We start from the raw sequence: 24757 nt of genomic DNA, 5'->3' as shown, positions 1-24757 counted from the left end.
AAAAAAAAAAGAAAAAAAAAATAAAATATAAATTTTCCATATTTGTATTCTATTTAAAAATTAAATGCATAGCTAGTTAGTTCCTTTCAAAAATATATTTTCTTTAGCTCTCCCAGTTATCATTTTTCATATATCCACATGTCACTGCTTGTTATCATTTAAAATAATTTTATCTTCCTTGGCTTTTATAAAAGAATCCATGACAAAGCCTCCATACATGATAGTGTAACACATCTAGGAAGATGAGCATCTAAAGTCCTAAGTGAACTGAGGCTTACACAAGCTGCCAAGGTAAAGAAAGTGAGCTTTTCTTTGTACATACTTCAAGAAGGAAAAGAAAGGATATGCCCACTTATTGATATTCAAACTCATGGAGAAGGTTAAAGTTTTCAGAAGACTGGGGATAATCTAATAAATATCGTGTTTTCAATAACATAAAGTATTAACAGTTTAATGCTAGTATAACAGTTTCTATTAACTGAAGTACCTTAAACCTAACACTGGTCCTCAATAATTTCAGAAATACTTTTGAGGATCTTTGGTGGCATTTGGAAGAGGGATAATCACCAGGGAGCAGTATAAGTTTACAACTGATTACATTAGGTATAATTTCATTTTTAACAGGGTCAAAATTAATTCAAGTCAAACATACTTGGCATGATAAACCTGCATTTTAGTAATACGGTTGAGAAACATTTTCACAACTTTGGAAGGCAGCATGATTAGATGGAGATCAGAGATGTTAAGTCATCAAATGAAGAAGAGTAAGGATTAATACAATGATACAACCTGAAGTGAGATCTCTAATATCTTACACAGATGTGTTCTTAGCCCTATCATGATCAACATTTATACAAATGATTTGAATAATAATGAAGGAAATGTTTATGAAATTTTTAGGTGAGGTGGCGACAGAACAAAATCAGTTAACACCAGACACAAGTTTTAAATATCATCAGTAGAGTGGAGCAATAGATCAAATTAAACATGACGTATAATAGAAATAAATATTACAGTTGGGCAAAATGCATTTAATCACTGCAATACATAAAGTGATTTAAAGTCATAAGTGATAATAGGATACAATATTTTAGTTAAGAGTAAATTAAGAGTACATTGTGTGATGACTTTATGCTATATTAAGCATTTTATCTCGAATGAAGAAAATCACAGATCACAAATTTCTGATCAGAACCACAGTTGAAGCACTGTGTCAGGTCAGGGTCACATATTTTCAGATGAGGTTAGATAACCTGGAATGTGAAAAGAGAGGAGCCTACCTACTGAATTAGTTTTAAAGTAAGCCCTATATACATAAGCCATATTTAAATCCAGAGTAGAAAAAAGGCAACAAAGAGTGATTCAGGCTTCTTACCTCCCCAGATTGCCATCTCCCTCATCTTATAAAATGATAGCATTCTCTTGTTCAAACCACAAAAACTTAGAATTTTTTCTCTATTTTTTCCTTCTTTCTGAAACTCTATATCTAAGCCACCAGCAAATCTTGTCAATTCTCCTTCCTAAATGTATTTCAAATCTGTCTACTTCTCTTTATTTTCACATTACTTGTTTAGTGTAAGCTTTAATCATCCTTTCCAGCCACAAATGGCCTTCTGTTGGTTTCTGCCTTCACCCTGGCTCTTACAAGATTCATTCACATTTATCAAAAGATAAATCTGATATTTATTTTAGCTTTAAATCCCCTAATAGTTGTCCAAGGTGCCCAGTCATTACTGTAAACTGCAAAACCCAGCACAATATGGCCCTGAACCACAAAGCCAAATTCATCTCATGCTACCCTTGACTTTGTTAATCATACTCCTGCAACATTGGATTTCATGCAGTCCCTTGAACTCCACTCAAATAAAACAAGTTACTCCAAGCCTCAGGTCACTGTGCAAGTTCTAGAACACTCTCCTATATTTTGCATGGCTAGCTTCTTATCCTTCAGGTCTTAACATTATTGGAAAAACATTCTGTGAAAGTCTTATGAGAAGTAGGCTTTCTCCTATTATTCTCTATCTCAGCAATCTATTTATTTTATTTAAAACATTTATCACAACTTTGTTTGATTCCTTTGGTTACAACTTGGTTTTTGTTTTGTTTTGGTTTTTGCTTTTGTTTTTTCCTAGAATCTAGTTCATCAGGGCAAGAACTCTATGCTTGCTTTCTTTACTTAGCGTCAAGAATGGCCCCTGGCACTCAGCAAATACTCAATAATTACATGCTAAATGTGTAATGAATAGTACCAAAGAGAAGTACTAGAAGGAATGAGTGGAGGTTTAGGAACTTTGGTTCAATATACTATAAAATGAAACTCCCTTTTATGGAGTGAGTCCAACAACCAGACATAATTTAAAAATAAATTCCTAGCTTGTATTTTTTAAAGGACTATATCCCAAGTAACATTTTTCAATATTCCGTCTTTTAATCCTGAAATCTCCATAATCTACAGTTACTCCAATGCTTTTTACTCAGCAACTCTTTTACAACTCTCTCATTCCTTATTTATCATGTACATCAAAGTAAACTCTTAGTTTTCTAGAGTCTCTTCTACTTTACCATTCCTCAATATGTAACACTTACAAAAAGCATAAACATAACCATCTGGTAAGAATAATTATACATCTACTTGGATACATCTCTCTACCTATTCTGTTGTTCTACATCACAATAAGCCAGAGGACCAAAATGGCAATGAAAGAGCTTTCCTTTGACAGTATTGAGTAGAGAAGCTAAGAAAAAATAATCTATAATAGATATGGAAGCAGAGAGAGACTTGTGTATATTTACTAAATCTCATCCAATCATAATAAGAAAAGAATCTCAGAATATTACTGAAAATTGGAATAGATTAATGGAGAGCTACGGAGCTCCCTATAATTGACAAACTAAATAAGTACATCCTTGTAAAATATCAGATGGATAATTGTATCAGATGTTTATTTTCCCCGAGAGAGATGATAATTTCTCATTTAAAAATTGAGGAGTGGTGACAGTGATAATTTTCTCCACTTTCTGGACCAAGGGTAAATATTTTATACTAAACTCTTTTGTCTCTGAAAATTATGATTCATTTTCAATCCTTAATGGTTTAAGTTTCCAACTTAGCTTAGTTGGTATTCTGAAGATTGTAGTTTTGTTTTCACATTATGTATTATGCACCAAAGCAGGTTGTTAAGAGAGACTCATTATTAACTATATATCTACTCCTATACTATGTATACTATTCTATAATTGATCAAGCATTTTTGCTTTGTCTATATCATACATATAGTTCATTGTAAGTAGGTTCCATTTCAAAGATGATACCAAAAACCTCTTTAGAATCACAATGAAGTCACTAATCCTTTGATGTCCTACCCCATTTTCTGTTGTTTTTGTTCCCTTTCCTCTTCCCAGCTAAGACATCATCTTTAAAAGTGCTAATCCAAATCTTGGGTTTTCCATATAATATTCAAAGGAATAACTTTAGGAATATGCCAAAATCCAAACTAAAAAAAAGGTGTCCTCTTTTGTCTGAATGAAAAACTGTTAACTCGTGTTTGGCTGCATTGCCTCTCATTACGTTACTTAGCAAGCAACTCTTTACCACAGGGGAGGCTAATATAGAGATCCATTATGGCAGGTGCCACTTGAACTCTGCTTTCAAGAATAAGTGCTGGTTAACATGAAATAAAATCCATGGAAAAGGGGGAATTACTTAAAATAAAGCTTTATGAGAAAAGTTATTTTTTAAGATATTCCCCTAGAAGCAACTGGCCGGTTTAACTGCTGTTTGAAAAATGCTACTATCTTGTTTTTGTTCCCAGTCTTACTTCATCTTAACAAAGAAGACTAGAAATTATAATACTCTTGATACATGAAGAAGAGAATTTACAAAGGATGACCTGGATAAACAAATACAGGACACACAGTAAATACAGAAAGAAGTGTGACATTTCTCTTCTATACAAAAAGTAGCCATGAGAAATGAAGGTGGCTGAATATTATATTTTGCTGCAAATGTCCAGTTAAAGAACACCAGGAAAAAAAGCATAATAGAAAGGTATGCTCCCTCAGTTGAAGAATGGTTAAGGTGTAAGGTCTATTCTTACCAAGATTAGAGGTGCCAATGTGTAAATTACCGAGGCCCATTCTGTCTGCTTCATTACAGTGGCTACTTGGTAGTAGCAGTGGTCAAATCTAGTAAACAGATGCTGCAAACCTCCATGAAATTTTAGAATAGGTTATAGTTTCAAGTTGAGAGAACACAGTGCTAGTTCATTAGTAATAATTGGTATGAGGTAAAGGGCATGAAAAATTTCAGAGTATATGGATTTATGTTTCCCTAAAAATTTCTCCAGAAATTTATTTCACGAATTATTATTTATAAGACAATGCAATTCTATTGTCTTATTTTTCACTAATATATTGATTACAGTATCTAATAGCCAATATCATATATAGTAATAATTGAGAATAATTCTGTATCTGGTTTACCTAAAGACCACATTTTTAAAAAACGGTAACTCTACAAAATCAATATTATTTTATTTATAACTTTCAAAGCACTTATTACATTCTACCTTATATCACAGTTAAATACAATTCTCACCCCTAGAAGAAATTATTCCCTCTGAGTACTGGACCTGTGGTTTACTTATCTCGATATCCCTGCACCATTTTGATTGGATTCTTCAACCTCTGTTGCAATAGCAACTCACAAATAACAAAAAAGGATTGAGAAATTTGATTAGTTTACTCAACATATATGTATTGAGTGCCAATTATATCCATGACACTATGCTAGACATCAGTACACTTATTTTGTGAATATTTAAATTCTAGACTTCTCAAAATATTTCATAATTTAATGATTAATATTCTATGTAGATGTGGAAAACATAAGAAGCAAGATAAAGACTTGGAAGTGGGAAAAATTTTGTTTCCAAAAAAAATATGGTTTGATTAGGCTGAAACTGAGGGTATCTACAGAGAGAGAAAAACAGAAAGAGAGACATAGTTGAGAATATAGACTTAATGCTAAACCATTCCTATTAAAAATCTGCATTTTATTAAACCTCATGTGTTAACTTAGTTGGTTACAATATTTTTAACTAGCAAATCTAATCATTTTGAAATGAAGAGAGACATAGTATGTATTAGCAATATAAATTAATACTGCTTAAGTAATCACCAAATGAGATAAGTTCATATGGTAGTGTAAAATTTATTTTCTCATTTTTCCTTAAATGTTTATTTATTTTGAGAAAGAGATAAAGAGAGAGCAAGGGAGGGGCAGAGAGAGAGGGAGAAAGAGAATCCCAAGCAGGCTCTGCACTGACAATGGGGCTTGATCCCACAAACCATGACATTATGACCTAAGCTTAAACCAAGAGTCATATGCTTAACCAACTGAGCCACCAAGGCCCTACTGTGGTGTAAAATTTAATGATGGGCAACAAGACAGAATTTTCTAAAGAAAAAATACAACTTTTCCTTACTAGTAACATACATAGCTCAAGAGTCTATATTTCTATGTATATTTAACAATGACCACATTTATCAAAAGAGGAGAAAGAACAACAGATAGGGTCTATCAACGTTTTACTGATGTTTAGGTTGCCCTTCTTTACCCTAAAGACCTTAGGCAAATTCAGCATTTTAGACACTTTATATGTTTTAAAATGGGGTTTAGAATCTGAGGAAGGGGTTATCGTCATAAAAAAAAACCCTCACCTCAATAAATTAATAGTATCCATATATATATAATTATGTTTCTAAGTAAAGCATATTATAACCAACTTAAATATGCTTTATACATACATACTGCTAAACTGTCAAAGTTGATTCATTGGATAATTTAATTAATTCAGTTGGATAATATTTTCTAAAACTAAGGTTTTAGCCTCCTGCAACTGGGAGTAATGTACTCATTTGGGGGTTTAGAGTATTAGTAAATGTTGCTTCACTTAAGCTTTTTGTTTTGTTTTGTTTTGTTTTACAATACTAACTACTAAAATGACTTTTTCAAATGCTGTATAATTATGCTCCTTCCTTTGAATACAACATATGTGCTAGGAACCACGGGGACTCTTTTGAGCAAAGGTGAATTATATAAAAAATAGATTATATAAAATTTATGTATATATATGTATATGTATATATATGCATATATCTGTATGTATATATACGCATATATATATATGTGTATATATATATATGTGTGTGTGTGTGTGTGTGTGTGTGTGTGTGTGTATATATATATACACAGAAAGCACTCAGTAAGTTCTTTCACTGACTGACCCGGGGTAGCTAGCCCAAAAGTTCTATAGCCCTATTACAAATTTCAGTCTGTCTGAGGTCACAGAGTATTCAGCACAACTACTTTAACAACTTCAGTCCTACTGCTCTTACTGGAAACATTTCAGCCATGGTCCAGAGTTTATTTACGTGAGGTCCAAAATTCCTGTGGCTAAATAAAATGACTCAAAACTGTAGTCACCAAAACTTTCAAAGATACAAGCAGGCTTATTTTAGGTTCCTAAGGTATCAAAACAGGTATTGTCAGAATCCTTATATTTCTGTCTGCAATTTACTATGAGTACCTCTAGGCTTTCCTGGTGACTATTGTCAGCAAACACCCATGCTTAAATGGAATATCTCTAAAGCTATATTAAACAGATCAGAGAGCAGCAGTGTGATTCAATAGCTAATATTTTTTAAGTCATGGAACTTAAATTTGTTTTAAGAAAATTCAGTTATGTCAATTTCTAGATGAATCATAAATCACAAATTTTGCCATTCAAAGTATAGACCAATATTGAACATTGAAATCGCCACTCTCTCTTACCTTGAACAAATAAAAATTCATTCTAAGTAAGTGGTAAAGAATGGTAATTTTATTGATTTTGTTATCTTTTTTTATTAGAAAAGGATGGACAGCTTGAAAAGTTCTGAATTATCAGTCTTTGTAAAGCAGAAATTTTTATGATGGTACATTTCACTGGATTTAAAAATGGTAATATTAACTTTCTTGTATGAGGAAGTAAATAATCTCATGAACATTTTTATGCAAGTTTCAAACTGTTAAAATATGCTGGCTTGGATGAATTACCAAGTGTATTTCTCTTTTCAACTTTACACTTATCTTGTGAGTACAGCTGATATCCCTAGTGTCCAATCAGAGACAGGTTTTCATCCTGTTGTCCGGGAATGATGTGCACAATTCCTTTTGACACTGATGAGAGTGAATACATAAATCCATCCCACTTCAGTGAAAATTGACCCATAATTTTTTTTTACCCTGAAGAAAAATACAGTGATAAAGTTTAAAGATGGAAAAAATAGTTCAGCTTTTGAGGTGTACCATTAGTTAATGATACTTAGCAAACATTACATTTTGCCTTGAGGACAATGAGCTCCATATTGGTTTTTAGGTGCTCATGAATTCTCATAATCATGGTTCTATGTGGTAGCAACAAACCTAAAAGTATGAATGATAGGTTTTTCATATTTCAATGAATTCAAAAGTTAAAACAAAAAAGGAAAGACATGCTTTTTATATATTTTCTCCTACCACTACTCTCCACTAAGATGTTTCTTAAGAAATGAGTATATGCATTTCCTATAAAAGTATTTTATAGTTAACAATATACCCTATTTCCCACATAAAGACTATGCCCTGGTTTTGAAAAGTATGGATCTTGCATAAAACTCTAATATTGTCTTTGAATTAGTGTTTTCAAGATTTATCAGCATTCCTAAGATTTGGGGGAAAAAATTACTTGGCATAGTGAATCCAATAAGTTGCCCGTACGCCAAGTACCCCACTTCTAATTGTATCAAAAATAAAATGCTATAAAATGTTAAGGCTATCCATTTTCATTTTCTTTAATAATCCATTAAAATTGACTCATTAATTTATGTATATAATTTATTTTTAGTTTGTTTACATAATCAGCCTATAGCATTTCTGGAATAATGAATTTTATTATAATGACCACAGAATGGAGTAACCCCTTTAACCTTCTTTATCTTTGAAAGGTATTCTAAGTTCTAGTATAACAGGACTGGCAAGAAAATCTTTTTTTTTTTAACATAGTTCATAACTTTGTGTGATCTTTTTGCACTTCTTATTTTTTGACTTGCATCTTACTTTCATCTAACTTCTTACAATGATAACCTTATTTCTTCCTGCCCACATAGACAGAGTTCAATGATAAGCAAATTTCTGTTAGCTATTTTTTTCATAGTAGCACAGAATAATATTTTAAGAAAATAAACTAAAATGGCTCCATGAGTTATAAATTATGACTCAAAATAATTATCAGTAGAGTTTAGATTATACTTGTTTTAAATGCAACAGAGAGTATATTTGTTAAGTGCCTCCTATGTGCATATTGCTGTGCTAGGTAAAGGGTGACAAAAAAAATAAAACACAACCTGCCATAAAGTGATTTATATTCCTAAAGACATTCACATAAAAGTCACTTTCAAAAGAAGCAGTGTATAAGTAAATTTAAATAGAAACATACATAAGAAAAATATTAGTAAAAATATTGCAGCTAAATCAGAGAATCTGATTTCCCCTAATAATGAAAAAGACCAAATCTTGGTTCTGGGACATTATCAGGGAATTTATTCTTTTATTTGATGCTGCAACTGAAGCGCAGAGGGAAACAGATAAAGAAGTACAATTCTGGGAATAATATCATTCTTTAAAAAGAAGTAAAGAGATTCCAGGAAGGAGGCTTTGGCCTTGGTGCCAAGAATTTAAGGTTCTTGAAGAAAAAAAGGCATTTTTGTGCCTACTTTGAGACAGAAACCTTCCGATGGCGCATTGTAGAAAGAAGGAAATGTGCTGGAATGGAGGTGAATTAGGGGAAGGACACAAAACAATGCTTTCATATATTAGCTCTATCTATGGAAGAGACTTTGCCTTCAGTAAATGGCTAATTCATAACAGCCAAGATCAAACATAGTTAATTTTAATACTGGAATTTCTCACAATGTGCAGCAATGGTTCTGTTTTGAAGAAAAAGCTGCTGGTTAGGTATGCTGTGTTTCTACAACCACTCTTTCCCTCCTTTGGAGCTACTAAATCCCCAACATACAGACTCCATTCTCCTTCCAATTCTAGAGCCTAAGATAGGAGAAAATTAGCCTCTCTGGACCAATACTTAGAGTTCCCTTATTAATTTACCTTTGCTCATAGACTGATCCATAATTCTGGTAATTATTTTTTTATCTCCTCCTTCAGCCTTCATCACTCTATCTGCCTTTGCAATGTTTCCTAGTTCTAATTTGACATCTGCCTTGGGTCATTTCTCAAGCTTTCATTCTAGCAATCCAGTCTTTGATACTGGTTTTCTTCTTAAGCAGTCTGTTAGCATAGTGTCTAGGCTTTGATACCTGAGGACAGACTTCACAAGTACCAGCTTTCAGTGACCAATTTCAACATTACTAAGCTTTTCATACCAGTTGGTCAACTGTTGGTAGCCATGTGACAGTGAACAGAGCTCAACAGTACTCATTGGATGTGGGGCTACCTACCAAACTGACCCTTCTTTACTAGTTCCTAGAACCATAACCGTTCTGTGTCTCCTGTACTGGTACAGTGGTCAAATCCAAATTTTTTCTTAACCTAACCAGTAAGTAAGTAAGTAAAGTAATTAATTACTTTAATTAATGTACCTTTTCTGGTGAATACCAAGAAAAAAAATGTAGAAGTTTCAATTTGAATATTTTAAAAACTGTGAATGTCATCAGAAGATTGAGCTGATTGTAAAGCATCTTGAAGAAACTGGGAACATGAATTAGGCAGAAAATAGATGATGCTTAATTTACATAAGGAAAACATCAAGCAAGGAGACTGGAGAATGAACCAGCTGAAGTACACTGTTTATAATACAATAATGAGCAAAAAAAAAAAAAAAAAAAAAAAAAAAATTGAAAATAATGAAAAAAAAAAAAAATAAAAAAACAAAAAACATTGAAAAGATTGAATGAAATAAAATTTTAAAAGGCTCATCTACTACCAAAAGCTACAGCTTCTATTATGATCTTTCATCTTTCATCTGGAAACCTTCCTACATTTTCTTGTCATCTGTCTGTCATATTTCACTATTGGGAAAACTTCAGGCTGATGGGTATAAGATTTCATTCTTTACTCTCTTCTTTATATTATAAATTAAACAATTCAATAATCATCCTAACGTTTGGTCACCCACTATCCTATACAAAAGTTTGAATAACAAATGTAACTTGTTAATTCTAAGTAATTTCACAGGTATAACTGCACATAAGATATTAGGTTGTACAGAGAGACTATTCCTTGCCAAATAATCATTTTCAGCACTCAAGTGAAAATTAAAATGTCCATTAACAGTCCTACCAAACTTTGCTTTCCACAATTCCTCTCATAAATCTCTTAGTATAGTTAGGATAGTTTCCTTTCCATTTCACACATCTGCCAAGCTAATTCTCACCTCCACAGCTTTGTTCATTATATTTTTTCAATGTTACCCTTGATCTTTTCTTTTTTGACATCCAATTTTTTATGTTTCACCACACATCTGATGCTTAATTACACACACATATTGGGCCATGATTCTATTGCCTCATCTAAACAACACATTCCTAAAGAACAAACAAACAAAAATAAAAACAAAAACAAATCTCTCCACTCTCCATTTCCCTATAGCTTGCTGAGGTGTGTGTGGGGGGGGGGGAGGGGGGAAAGCATTAAAGAATATTAAACTTGATTTTTAAAATCAAGCTTTAACACTCCTAAAAAGTATCTATATTGATATTTATATGTATACAATTATTATGTATCTACTGCCTTTAAAGTATGCAGGCAAAGCTGATTTTATGATTATAAAGGTCATGAAATCTACACTACCCCATATGGTTTATCAGTAGGATATATCAAGTGTTCTACGAATGGAAAAATCATCAATTGTTTCTAAGGACTTTTAGTAGTCTTTCCATTTGTCAACTCTCAGAAAATTTCTCTCCATATCAGATTTTCTATCAAAACATGAATCTTAAAATTAAAAATTTTCAAAAAATTTGGAGGTAAATAATATATCATTTGTACACATGGGATGAGTTTGCTTGTTAATTTTTAATTTGAGTATAATGATATAAAACACAAATTTTAGGATAATAGATTTCAATCTTAATTATAACACAATAATCAAACTATACTATTGAAGATTCCTAGGATATTAGACTTTTTCTTCAGTAACCTATTTTAATAACAAAAACTTTGCAATGCCAAAGTGATTATGTGGGATAGACATACAGATCAACAGAATAGAGTCCAGAAATAAACCCCTGAATTTGGTTGATTGAGTTCTGACAAGAGGACCAAGATAATTCAATAGATGTATGAGGTTTTTATTATTATTATTATTATTATTATTTAAAAAATGGTGCTGTACAACTGGATATTCACATATAAAGGATTTATGTTGGATTCCTAATTCATACTATATAAAAATTAACTCAAAGTGAATTGTAGGCCTAATATAACAGCTAAAATTATGAAATTCTTACTAAAAAATATAGAAATAAACCTTTAAGACTTTGGTTTAGATAACTGCTTCTTAGGTGTGATATTCAAAGTATAAGTGATTGAGGAAAAAAAAGAGATGAATTGGATTTTATCAAAATTAAAAGCTTTGATGTTTCAAAGGATACCATTAAAAAAGTCAGACAACCTACATAATGGGAAAATATTTTCAAGTCATATATGTTATGAGATTTGTATTGAGAATATATAAGGAAAAAAAGAATATATAAGGAATTCTTAGAACTCAACAATAAAAAGAACCTATTTATTATAAAATGATGAAAGTAGTTGAATAGTTCTCCAAAGAAGATATACAAATGACCAATAAATACATGAAAAGATCCTCAGCATCATTAGTTATTGGGAAATGCAAGTTAAAACCACAGTGAAGTACCACTTCATACCCACCAGCCTGGTTCTAATAAAAAAAAAAAAAAGATAATAACAAGTGTTGGTGAGGATTTGGAGAAATTAGAACTCTCATACATTGATGATGTGAATACAAAATGGTGCATCTGCTGCAGAAGTAAACAGTTTGGTACTTCCTCAAAAAGTAAAACAAAGAATAACCTAATCATCTTCCTTTAACTCCACTGCTAGGTACATGCCCAATAAAACTGAGAAGTATGTCCACCCAAATATTCCCATATGGATGTTCACAGCTGCACTATTAATAATAGCTATAAACTGGAAGCAACACAATTAGTGAATAGATTACAAAATGTGGCATAATCATATAATATTATTCAGCCATAAATATGAATGAAATACTGATACATGTTACAACATGGATAAATCTTGGAAAAATTATGCTAAGTGAAAGAAGCCAGAGACAAAAGATCACATATTTTATTATTCAATCTATATTAAATGCCCAGAATAAGCAAATTCATAGAGATAGAAAATAGATTAATGGTTTCCAGGGCTCATAAGGACTACTGCTAATGGTATGGGATTTCTTTTGGGGTTATGAAAATGTTCTGGAATTAATAATAGTAATGATAGCAAAAGTCTGTATATAAATATACTAAAAACCACTGAATCGAATACTTTAAAAGGATTAACTTTGTCTTATGCAAATTATGTCTCACTAGAGATATTATAAAAAAAAAAAAACATTGTGGAGTTGACAATGTAGTTTCAGTAGTGCTTGTCAGAGTTATAATGAAATGTCAAAGATGTGAAGTGTCCAAAATAATTAATATAATGAAAAGAGATTGAGAAAAATCATTAAAAATTTTCAGGTGATTTTAGGATTCAAGGTTTTTGTTTGTTTGTGTTAATGTTTATTTATTTTTGAGAGAGAGAGACAGAGTGTGAGTGGAGGAGGGGCAGAGAGAGAAGGAAATCCACAATCTGAAGCAGGCTCCATGCTCTGAGCTGTAAGCACAGAGCCCGACGTGGGGCTTGAATTCACTCACTGTGAGATCATGACCTGAGCCGAAGTCAAAAGCTTAACCTACTGAGCCACCCAGGCACCCCAGGATTCAAGTTTTTAAAAAATTGTAACCTTTTTTTAGTATTAATAATAATTCAACAATGTAAGCAAAAACCCAAATACAAAAGTTAATTTTTTAGCATTTGATAAAATTGAAGCAGAAAATAACTGAAGTGTGCAAAACAACACATTTATCATCAGTTAACTATGCGGAACTTTCATTTGAAATTATTAACAAGATTTTAATATATTTCTCTCTTTTTGAATCCTTACTATGTATTATTTAGCAGTATCTATGGAGTCATAAACATAAAAGTTTCAAGCTAGATTGCTTAAAACAGAAACAAGAATCTACAAAAATATACATTTTTAAAAAAAACTGAGATATAATGCTATATCATGTAAAAAAAAATACTGACAATTATTAGACAACTGATGTTCCCTAAAAGACAGACTAATTATTGCCAAATCTCAAAACCAATATAAAACATATAGACTGCTCATGGTAGTGGTAGGAAGAAGAAACACTGTGTTTCATACCTTAAATTTTAAAATCAATGTATAAAATAAAATAGATTTGCAATTTAAAATACACTTTTTTCAAGGAAAAAAAAAAGGAAGATGGTTACTAGGTCAAAGGAAACCACTGCTAGTTATTAAATAATAGAAAGAAAATATGGAGAGTCAAAACATCCACATCCAGGATTGAAAGAATATAAATTTGGATCAATTCTGAAATTCAGAAAAGCCAGATGAAATATTTTTTATTAAGTCTTTGAAAAACAGGAAGGATTTATCAAGAAAATTATAATTTGTCAGGTCAAAATTTAAAAGAAGGCAGGATCCCAGAAAGATAAGCCCCAACACTCAAAACTGCTTTTGTTCTGAGAATATCTGTAGATCAGGAAGAAACAATTTATAAACTAAACTACACATCTGATGGCTCAAAAGGTCAGGAATCAAAATTCCAAGCCTATGCCCACCCAAGGAGAGGATACTGCTGATATTCAAAATCAAAAGGCTACACCATGAGATATAAGCGAACAGCCCTAAACTAAAATAAAACCTGGATAATCCATAAAATCTCAAGTTTTGCTCTTTCAGGTGGAATGATATTGATGGCAATCCTTAGTGCCTGGTGAGAGCAAATGAAAATAATTGAAGGAAATAAATGTAAGCCAGTTTCCTGCTTGGTATAAAATTAGGCTTCCCCTTTGAGTTAGTTGCCCAAAAAGATTGAGAAACTCTGAATAACGAAGAGAGCTACGCTGAAGAGTGCCAGGTAGATTTCTTGCCTCTCCATGATATAATTCAGGCAGAAATACTCATTTTGGTCCTTGGAAGTGTGGACACATGTCTTTTTACACAGAGCAAAAGATTACTGCCAAACTGTATATTTTTAAAAAAGGGAGTCAATGACTATATTCTCAGTGTTCCTAACTAATTCTAGAGGGTCAGGGTAGCATGCAGATATGTTACGATTATGCATACAGATGGAGTTATGATTATGAAAAATATAATTTTCAATAACAGAAAAGATTGACACCTCATTGAGGAATATTAATAATAAAGAAACTTTTATTTACATTTATATTTATATTTGTCCTATGACTCCTAGGAGATTATCTATTGTATATTATTGATATTAAATCCCTCATGTATGGAAATGGGACAAACAGAACTGATATCTCTAAGCAGATGTTAAAATATGCCAATAAAGTTACCATCTGGCATAATTTATAAGGGCCTCATTACAACTCTTTCTTAATTTCTCTCTTAGGTTTAAATTATTTAATTTTCCTTTACTCAACTCAATGCACAAAGTATTTGTTGAGCAATACTATCAGCACTTCATAATTTCTATCTCTTTACCTTTTCCAGATGTATTATGATATTTGGTGAATCTCTGCTTGTTTCTCTTTTTCCTACTGACCTGGGCAATTCCCAAAGTTCTCACTTCAGATTATGTATTATACTAGTAGTGCTCATTTGCTGCTTTTTAAAATTAATTCTGCAATTCCTTGCTTTCAAATCTTTCCTACCTATATCTATGGCACTAAGCATAATAATAAATGGTCACAGGTTGGTTTTTCCAGAAATGAGATACCAAGACAGAGTTAAGTGTGCAAAACTTTTATTGGGAGGTAACACCTGTTAAGGGAAAATGGAGGAAGTAGATTAATCAGAAAAGTCAAACTTTCTGCCAATCACCCTGGAGCTCCAGAGCAAAGTCTGTCTGAAAGTCTCACATTGAGCAGAAATGACCAGGTCCTCGCAACCATGCCTTACTCAATAATTGCCTGGAGTTTGCCTAGAGAAAATAGTGTGACCTCAACTTGAAAGCAGAGGTGGACCCTGAAAGAAACTAAATGCTGAAGCTCTCAGCTAATGACACTTCTTGCATCTGAGCAACCACAAATGGTAATATTATCCTTGTATGTTTCTGTCCTAATCTTATTCATTTACTTCCAAGTCTTCTCTCTTTAGTCCCAATAAAATCTTGATTACAGGGGACATGTTTTATTTACTTTATTTTTGTCAGTGATGAGCAGAGAATGTGATACTTAAAAACACACAACAAATACTTGCAAAACTATTAAATGGCTAAATTTAGCCCCTTAAGTACTGATGAGGTCATTAAGCTATGGTGTCACTTTTAAGCCATCATTATTACTTCTTTGGACCCCAAAAGAGGGCTGAATTAAGCTTAAGTTAAATTACCCTTACCCTTAGGCAGCCCTAGTATATGCCCTTATATACTCTTCTAATATCTCATAATTCCACTTACCACTAAAAGCCACTATTTCCCAGAAGTCTTGATACTCAGGACAACTCTGTCTCCTTTGGTGAGACCCATTAAATGTAGGCAATTGGCTTCCTGGATTCGAATTGGTATACTCCTCTCCTCTCAGTTCCACACTTTATACAATCGGTCCCTATCCAGTGAATTTTTCCTAGTTCTTCCCTCTCTCCTTACAAGTTCCAGCATAGCACTTGCTTGATTACCATTTTTAAGGCTTTAGAGTTTGTTTTAGTACTAAGGATGTTGTAAATATTCAAAAAAGACCCATTGGAAATAAACTGAATTGCTGATAGAACCCCAAAATGACAGATAATAACAAAGGGCAATTTGTAAACAATGTCATCACAAAGCTTGTTAGAATTACACAAATTGCAACATTTCAGAAACACATTGAAAATAAAGGCCGGGTGCCTGGGTGGCTCAGTCTGTTAAGCATCAGATTTCAGCTCAGGTCATGGTCTTGCGGTTTGTGGGTTTGAGCCCCATGTTGCGCTCTGTGCTGATGCTCAGAGCTGGAGCCTGCTTTGGATTCTGTATCTCCCTCTCTCTGCCTTTCCCCTACTCGCGCTCTGTCTCTCTCTCTCTCAAAAATAAACATTAAAAAAAATGTCAGTTTCCAGTATAAGAAAGCATTCTTATTATACAAAACGATGAAATTTAAAAATAAAATATCTACCCATAAGTTTCTTTTTAACCCTCCACATAATTAAAACAAGGTGACCAAAATCACATCTCCTGAATCTGATATAAGATCAACCCTCTCTGTATTGTCTTAGTATCACTTACTGTTAAACAAGACAGAGAGGGAAAAACTAAATTCAATATTTCTTGGCTTGTAATACGGAGATGATTATTCTCTTTCCCTACCCTCAGACTGACCTTAATTTAAAGTAGGTGCATGTGCACGTGTGTTGTACACGCATTGAACACACACACACACACACACACACACACACACACAATCCTCAAATATGATTATTTACTTGGATTTATAAAATCAGGGCAAACTCACCCTGCCATGCAAGCTGTGCTCTGCACAATCTCAGGGAATATCCTCTTATATAGAGTCTGATGTAAATGTACTTGTACACTGTACAGAAGCCCTGCTTAAAGTGAACCCTTCTCTTTTTCTTACTCACATAGGCCATGTGATAAATCATCTCACCTTTTCAATAGTAAAAAGGGAGCTACAGCTCACCAAAGATATACATCTAGATGGCAGGTAAACTTATGAAAATATGTTCAGCACCATATGTCATTAGGGAATTGCAAATTAAAGCAATAAGACATTATTAAATATCCATCAGAATAGCCAAAATCTAGAACACTGATACCACCAAATGCTAGAAATACAGGGAGCAACAGAACTCTCATTTATTGCTAGTAGGAATGCAAAATGGTATAGCCACGTTGGAAGACAGTTTGGCAGCTTTTTTACAAAACTAAATATACTCTTACCATATGATCCAGTAATCATGCTCCCCTGTATTTACCTAAGCAACCTGAAAATTTATGTCCACACAAAATCTGCACATGGATGATTACAGAAACTTTGTTCGTAACTGCCAAAACTTGGAAGCAACCAAGATGTCCTTCAATAGGTGAATGGATAAGTTGTAATACATCCAGACAATGAAATATTGTTCACTGCTAAAAGGAAATGAGTTATTAAGCCATGAAGAGATGGAGCAATCTTAAATGCATATTGCTAAGTGTTAGAAGCCAATCTGAAAAGTCTCTGTGTATCTTTAGGAAAATGTATTTAATAATGGAACAGGTTCATAGGAGGACTGTATTTGAAAACATTTTGTTCTATTTTGTTTTACAAAAATAGTGTTCAATATGGCATGTATATAGCTCCATCAGTATTAGTTATGAGAAAAATAAATTTTTGGAATCAAGGGAAAAAAATCAATAAAAATATTCTAAAATTCAACCAAACCAGCATTTCTAAAGCAAATTTTACTTTAGTATAGATGACTGCCATATTAGATTACTTCCAATGTTTCCAGGAACCATACGATGTCACAAAGGAATATGAAATATGAACAGTCAATGTATTAAAAGTGGTTCTTTAAATTTTTTTTAATGTTTATTTATTTTTGACAGAAAGAGAGAGACAGAGCATGAGTGGGGGAGGGGCAGAGAGAGAGTGAGGCACAGAATCTGAAGCAGGCTTCAGGCTCTGAGCTGTCAGCACAGAGCCCGACGTGGGGCTCGAACCCACAGACCACCAGATCATGACCTGAGCCGAAGTCAGACGCTCAACCGACTGAGCCACCCAGGCGCCCCTAAAAGTGGTTCTAAGTAAGAGATCCCTTCCAGAGAAACTGGGTTGGATCGCCTTATTGATCCTTCTCCTCATTGTGTTCCTAATTAGGAAGAATATATGCACCCACTCCAGAAAATGAGTGAAGACAAAGGGTATGACATTCCAAACTTCATGCTTCAGGAAGGCAAGGTGTTATTGAAGTTTTAAGAAAAAACAATTAGATCATGTATCTAGGAGGTAGGCTGTCAAAGATAGGTATCTACAAGATAGACTTGTTCTTACTTTCCATGAGGTTGGAAGAGTTAAGGTTCCTGGCCATCACTCTTTTTTACCTTTTAGATGTTTTCCCTCCTTCCTAACAACATATGACTAAACCACTTAAGGAAGCTTCAGATGTGAAGTTGCGGGAGCAGGAGGAAAGGAAGCAACTAGGCTGCCTCTGAGATAAATATGTAGCAAATCGCTTTCCTCTCCTCTGAATCTCTTTCCTTTTGGCTACAATGGGTGTGACTTTCTTTCATATTATAGCTATTCTAAAATTCATGTTTGCAATATAGGAAATAAGTGAAATAATACCACAAAGCCAACAAAGCATAAATAATGAAGAATATCTCATACTCTAGCCCAGGTTACTAAAGTTTTGCAATGGAAATTTCAGGCAAATCCAGTTAGAAACTGTTTTGTTCGGGGCACCTGGGTGGCTATTCACTTAAGTGTCCAACTCTTGATTTCAGCTCAGGTCATGAACTCACAGTTCCTGAGGTCGAGCCCCACTTTGAGCCCCACATCCTAACAAGCCCCTTGAAGAGCCCCACATCCTAACAAGCCCCTTGAAGAGCCCCATGTCAGGCTCTGCACTGAAAGCATGGAGTCTTTTTGGGATTCTCTCTCTTCCTCTCTGTCTGCCCCTCACCCTTCTCTCTCTCTCTCTCTCTCAAAATAAATAAATAAATAAGCATTAAAAAAAGAAACTGCTCTGTTTGCTATTACTCCCTATACATACATTTTCCACAGTAACCTTTGAGGAAAAGGGTTGACTATGCCAAAGCAAATTTCAAACATTTTTGGGTGTCCCAGCAAAATCCATCACAATAGTATCTAAATTTCCCTAAAATCCATTATAATAATATGTTTCCCTAAAACTTGATCTCATCGACCACCGTAGGTCTGTATTTCTGTCGGCCAATTCTTCAAGAGGAACGGCCACCTTTTGACTGTGAGCCATCGATAAATAATGTCTGTAGCAATTGTTCCAGAACCTCAGTTTCCTCTGATCCACTTTTTTTTTTTAATCAGAGTCCTTACTCATGAATCCTGGCTTTCGGTTCTATATCTCCTTCAACAGCTTAAGTGTGCACCTTAAATGCTGGCTTTGCAGCATAGCATTTCTAAATAAATGTAACTTGAACTCACTCTTCTGGCTCTCTCCATTTTAGGTTACCATGAATACAGGAAGTTTTATGCTTTTTGGACCAAGCACATTTCAGCCTCAAACAGAAGAAAAACAGACATTAGTTACTTATCTAATTACTAAAACTAGAATTCCACTCTTGACTGATCCTTTCCATTATTCTGCTCACACCATTTTTTTAAAATGAACTCCCAGTATTAAATACTGTTATTTTATTACCTCCTCTCTTTTCCCTACTTCTTAATCTTTTTAATGTTTCTTGGATCCTAGGTTCTCTTAAGCACTCTATGGCATCACTTGTTCTTACTATAGTTTCTACTTGACCAATTGCCAAGTCACTAATGACAAGATACAAAAATAACAGAAGAATAGTACACCACATAAGTGAGCTGAAGAGACTACAAAAGAAGCCACCAGAAGATGGAACAACAATTTTACACAGAAGAAGTAAAGATTCAAAGATGAATCTTATGATTAAGGATCATTTCAATTACTCTAAGAAATTGAGCTGAAGACAACTTCTATAATGTCTTATGAATAGTAGCTATAAACAGTGAAAAATCATCAGACAATGTACATATTTATAGACTATGAAAGAATAGTTCTTAATAACATTAATTGTGATGCGGTTAGCAAAATTATCAATAATATTAACAGCTTTAGAAAACTCCTTATAATGAATATATATCCCCAAATTTCTTAACATTTAAAATACTTCCAAAGACCTGACAATGATATATTCTATGTGACTTCACAGATATTAAATAAAATACCTCTACAATATGAATATTTAATTCCTGTTTATGCACATAGTCATTTGCCATAATACAATACATATCCATGTATGTATATTAGGTTTTGCATATGGATATATGACTATGTGTATATATATATATATATATCTGTACATGAGTGTGCAAGTATTTTATAAATATATATCCAAGTTAGTTATATACAACATTCAATGAAAGTCTCCTCTGCATAAAGCACATAAAAAAGCATGTGACATGCCTGAAACCAGTGAGTTTATATTCTATATAGAGGGCCAAAAGACACTTCATATGAACTTTATACTTTTATAGAGCATCTCATCTAGAGCAACTGAATATAGTCAGCACTGTGTGCTACTGAGGAAAAAGTTTTGAATAGGATATATTGGCCTTTTAAATCTATATTTTTATTCAATGGATAATTTCTGTGGGTTTTAAGGGCTTGAAGATATTCCTCTGCTATTTCTAAAACACATGTCCTCAGTAACACTGAAATCAGACAAATGACAGTCTGCACCTTTTTTAGTCTTTTCTAATCATGTTAATAAAATGGAAATATTTATAGTGCAAGTTACTTAGAAACAGGTCTACATGTGAAGGGGTTTATTTATCACAAACAGTGCATTACACATTATTATAAGTTTGATCTAGTAATTATACTAGAATGTCAAGTCTTCATTTCTACCATTATTTAATGTCAAAAAAAAAAAAAAACTTCTAAAGATTAAAAAAAAAAAAAAAAGTTTGTGCTTTTTTGCACAAACTCTGGTGTCAGAAGACCTGGAGTTAAGTCTAGCAATGTCACTCAAATGTGTGGCTTTTGGTAAGTTAGTTAACCTGTAAAAGCCTTAGTTTTCCTCTTTATAAAAATGACATGAAAACACCTATCTTACAGTGCTGTGGAGAATAAATTACAGAACACATGCAAAATATCTAGCAGAGCACCTGACAGCAGTAGGCAGTCAATAAATAAGTTTCTATTTCTGATGTGTCCTCAAAGCAAGACATAATTTATCATAAAACACTGAATGAATATTATACTACATATAGTATCATTAGTTTTCAATAAACTAAATATTTCTTTGTTTTCAACTGCTATGAAGATATTTTACATTACTATTAATAACTATTTGCAATAGGTGATATGAGAAAATAAATATGCAAGGCATAAAATTACAAAATGGTTGTGATAAGAATAATGTACCACAAAATTATATTTGTACTTTGTTATCATATGACTTTTCTTACATCAAGAAAACCTCAAGCAGAATATTAACAATATAATGAGAATATTTAAAAGGGAATGAAGAAACTTTTACTATCGATACATAAATTACAACTATAGTATATTAAATAAAAATATTTAAAGGTAAGTAATAAACTAACCATACTTACACGTTTCCAATGTGCAAGTTTTCCTGTTCTATTAGTTTCAGGCTGAAGAAAGAGATGCTTAAAGAGACTGTCTTCATATCCTTTAGGTATAAAAGTCCACTTTGTTTCACATTCACCAATAAATTTCTCCTGATGCTTTTTATGCAACAAGGGGCTGAATATAAGAGTGGGTTGAGGGGGGGGGGGCGGGGAGGAAATTGTCATTTAGTTTTTTTGCCATTAAAAAAAAAAGAAAGAAAACTACTCATGAATTCACTTACATCTTTAGAAAACATGGTGCTAAATTTAATGTAATATTTGTTTTCATATTAATACTACATAAAAAACTACTTAGGCACTAAAGTTTACTCATCATCATTCATCAAGGGATGAATGGGTGCTGAGAAATCTCTGGTGATATGGATCCACAAACAGTTCTGTACTCATGTCTGGCTATGTATTTTATAATATAATGGCAAGGAGAACATGACAAAGTTATCTACAGAAATATAAGGTAACCATTATGAACTCTTTTTATTATTCTTCTCCAGTAAAGAAGTAACTATATCTCCATCTATAAAAATTACTCTAGAGCAGTACTGTCCAACATAATACAATGTACACCATCAAATAATTTTAAGTTTTCTATTAGTCACAGTAAAAAATGTAAAAGAAAAAGAGGAGATTAATTTTAATTTTGTTTAAACCAATATGTCCAAAATATTACCTGATAAATGGCATCAACAAACTAATATAAAACTTAATTGTAAAATACTAAATATTTCCCCTGTAAGATCAAAAACAAGGGAAGAATGTCCTCTCTCACCCAACCTACTCATCATTGCAATGGAAGTCCTAGTCAGTCTAATAAGGCAATAAAAAGAAAACCATAGACCAATCTCAGCTTTGAATACAGATGCAAAAATTCTAAATATTAATGAAAAGATCCAGCGATATAAGGAAAGAATAAGAACAATATGATCAACTATTACAAAGCTCATTATATAACCAAATTAATGGAAGAAACATGTCTGTGTATACAAGCAGATGCAGAAAAGGTATTAGATAAAATTTAACAGCCAATCTTTACTTTAAAATTTTTGTAAGAGAGGGTATCAAAGTACACTACTTCAATATCATGGAGACAATTTACCAAAAAATCAGTAACATTTATTCTATTTGATGAAATTTTAAAGTCATTTGAATTAAAATGATGGATGAAGTAGGAAGTTTACAGTTACCATTATTATTAATTAGCAGAGGTAAAACAAAACTAAAAGGAAAGCATTTTTTTCCATTTTTCAAATTTTTAAAGTGAGCTCCATCTATTCATTTCTTCATGCAAAATACTTTCATTGATGATCTACAAATTAGGGTAAAATATATTAAGAGAATAAAACGTATAATGGCTTAAATAATGTAAAAGTTAACTTTGCTCTAATGATGACTAGAGTAAGTTGGTGGCGCAGCTCTGCTCTGCTAAAGTCATTCAACCTTCCCTCACCACTATCAGAGACACTGTCGGCAACCCACATATCCAATATGTTACTCCAGCCCCTGGAAGTGAAAAACATGAAGACAAAGGGATACAACTATCATTTAAGAACTTCAAGCAGCACTTGTACTAATTACTTCTGCTCACTTACAAATGTAACAAGTCAAGAAAACACAGGATCCCTTCCCCAGCTGGTCCCAGTTGAGGCCTACAGTATCATTCCAAGAAATACCATAGCCTGGATCCATGTTTTAGAGAATCTATTCCAAGCAAGAATGTCTGGGAGATCTTGGACTTCCTTCCTCCTCTCAGAATTCACTTATAAGGCAGAAACTCTAACCCAGGTGCAATAGGTAGAGAATACTGGAACCCTGAGAGCCCTTGCCCTCAGCAAGTGATAAACAATTAAAAGGAGCGGGTACCTCCAAGAGAGTAGCAAGCTAAACTGTAAACCATCTTGAGATTTACCAGAGAGAACCAGGAGAGGGGACAGCTAAGAAAAGCCCTTCTGGGATCTGAACAAACTGTAAAACCTGGCCTCAAAGATTACTTTTATAAAGAACCCACTTTTAAAAGATCACACTATGGAACAATTTATTTTCCAGGGAATTTCTGAAAACAATAGAGTAGTCAGCTGGCAACTAATGAAAGCTAGTAATAGTTGTGACATCAAAGGAGTTCAGAACGGCTTAACAGAGAAATCAGAAAAAGAGACGATCAAAGCAAGCCCTACTAAAATCACTGTCATGCCAATGGTGACTGCACCTGGCTAAAGGTTTGCCCTCTAAGGAGAAATATCAGAGGCTCCACAGTGCAAGGGAAATAAAATTTACTAAAATGGTTTACCCAAGTTATTAAACAAATAAATAAGGCCTGGGTGAGATGTTCAGTAACAAGGGTGGTTACAATGTACTATTTAAAATGTCCAGTTTTGGGGCGCCTGGGTGGCTCAGTCGGTTAAGCGTCCGACCTCAGCTTAGGTCATGATCTCACAGTCCGTGGGTTCGAGCCCTGCATCAGGCTTTGTGCTGGCAGCTCGGAGCCTGGAGCCTGCTTCTGATTCTGTGTCTCCCTCTCTCTCTCTCTGCCCCTCCCCTGCTCATGCTCTGTCTCTCTCTGTCTCAAAAATAAATAAACGTTATAAAAAAATTAAATAAATAAATAAATAGATAAATAAATAAAATAAAATGTCCAGTTTTGGGGGCACCTGGGTGGCTCAGTTAGTTAAGCATCTGACTTTGGCAAAGGTCATGATCTCACGGTTTTGTGGGTTTGAGCCCTGCATCAGGCTCTGTGCTGACACCTCAGAGCCTGGAGCCCACTTCGGATTCTGTGTTTCCCTTTCTCTCTGCCTCTCCCCTGCTCACACTCCATTTCTCTCTCTCTCTCTCTCTCTCTCTCTCTCTCTCTCTCTCTCAAAAATAAACATTAGAATTTTTTTAAATGTCCAGTTTTCAACAAAAACTTATGAGACAGGCAAAGAAAAACAAAAGTGTAACCAAAGAGTAGGCCTTTGAAACTGCCTTTAAAAGGGTACAAATGACAAACATAACAGATAAACACTTCAAGGCAACTATTATAAATATGTTTAAAGGAAATAAGCCTCAAATAAGCAAAGAAATGTATAATGA

General features: G+C 33.4%; 1 protein-coding gene and 1 non-coding gene across 2 annotated transcripts in view; both read right to left on the bottom strand.

The window, feature by feature from the left end:
- The window catches only part of LRRIQ3 (leucine rich repeats and IQ motif containing 3), a 206487-nt gene that overhangs the window by 65713 nt on the left and 116017 nt on the right, over window positions 1–24757 (bottom strand). Inside the window, exon 5 of the mRNA XM_049618866.1 lies at window positions 21649–21806. Coding sequence (XP_049474823.1) covers window positions 21649–21806 — 158 coding nt within the window. The remainder of the gene's footprint in view (window positions 1–21648; window positions 21807–24757) is intronic.
- TRNAR-UCG (transfer RNA arginine (anticodon UCG)) lies at window positions 18007–18091 on the bottom strand. Its single transcript has one exon. It is a non-coding gene; the product is annotated as a tRNA-Arg (tRNA).

Source organism: Panthera uncia (genome assembly GCF_023721935.1).
Source record: "Panthera uncia isolate 11264 chromosome C1 unlocalized genomic scaffold, Puncia_PCG_1.0 HiC_scaffold_4, whole genome shotgun sequence".
NCBI classification, from domain to species: Eukaryota; Metazoa; Chordata; class Mammalia; order Carnivora; family Felidae; genus Panthera; species Panthera uncia.
This window is presented reverse-complemented; position numbering and strand designations above follow the sequence as displayed.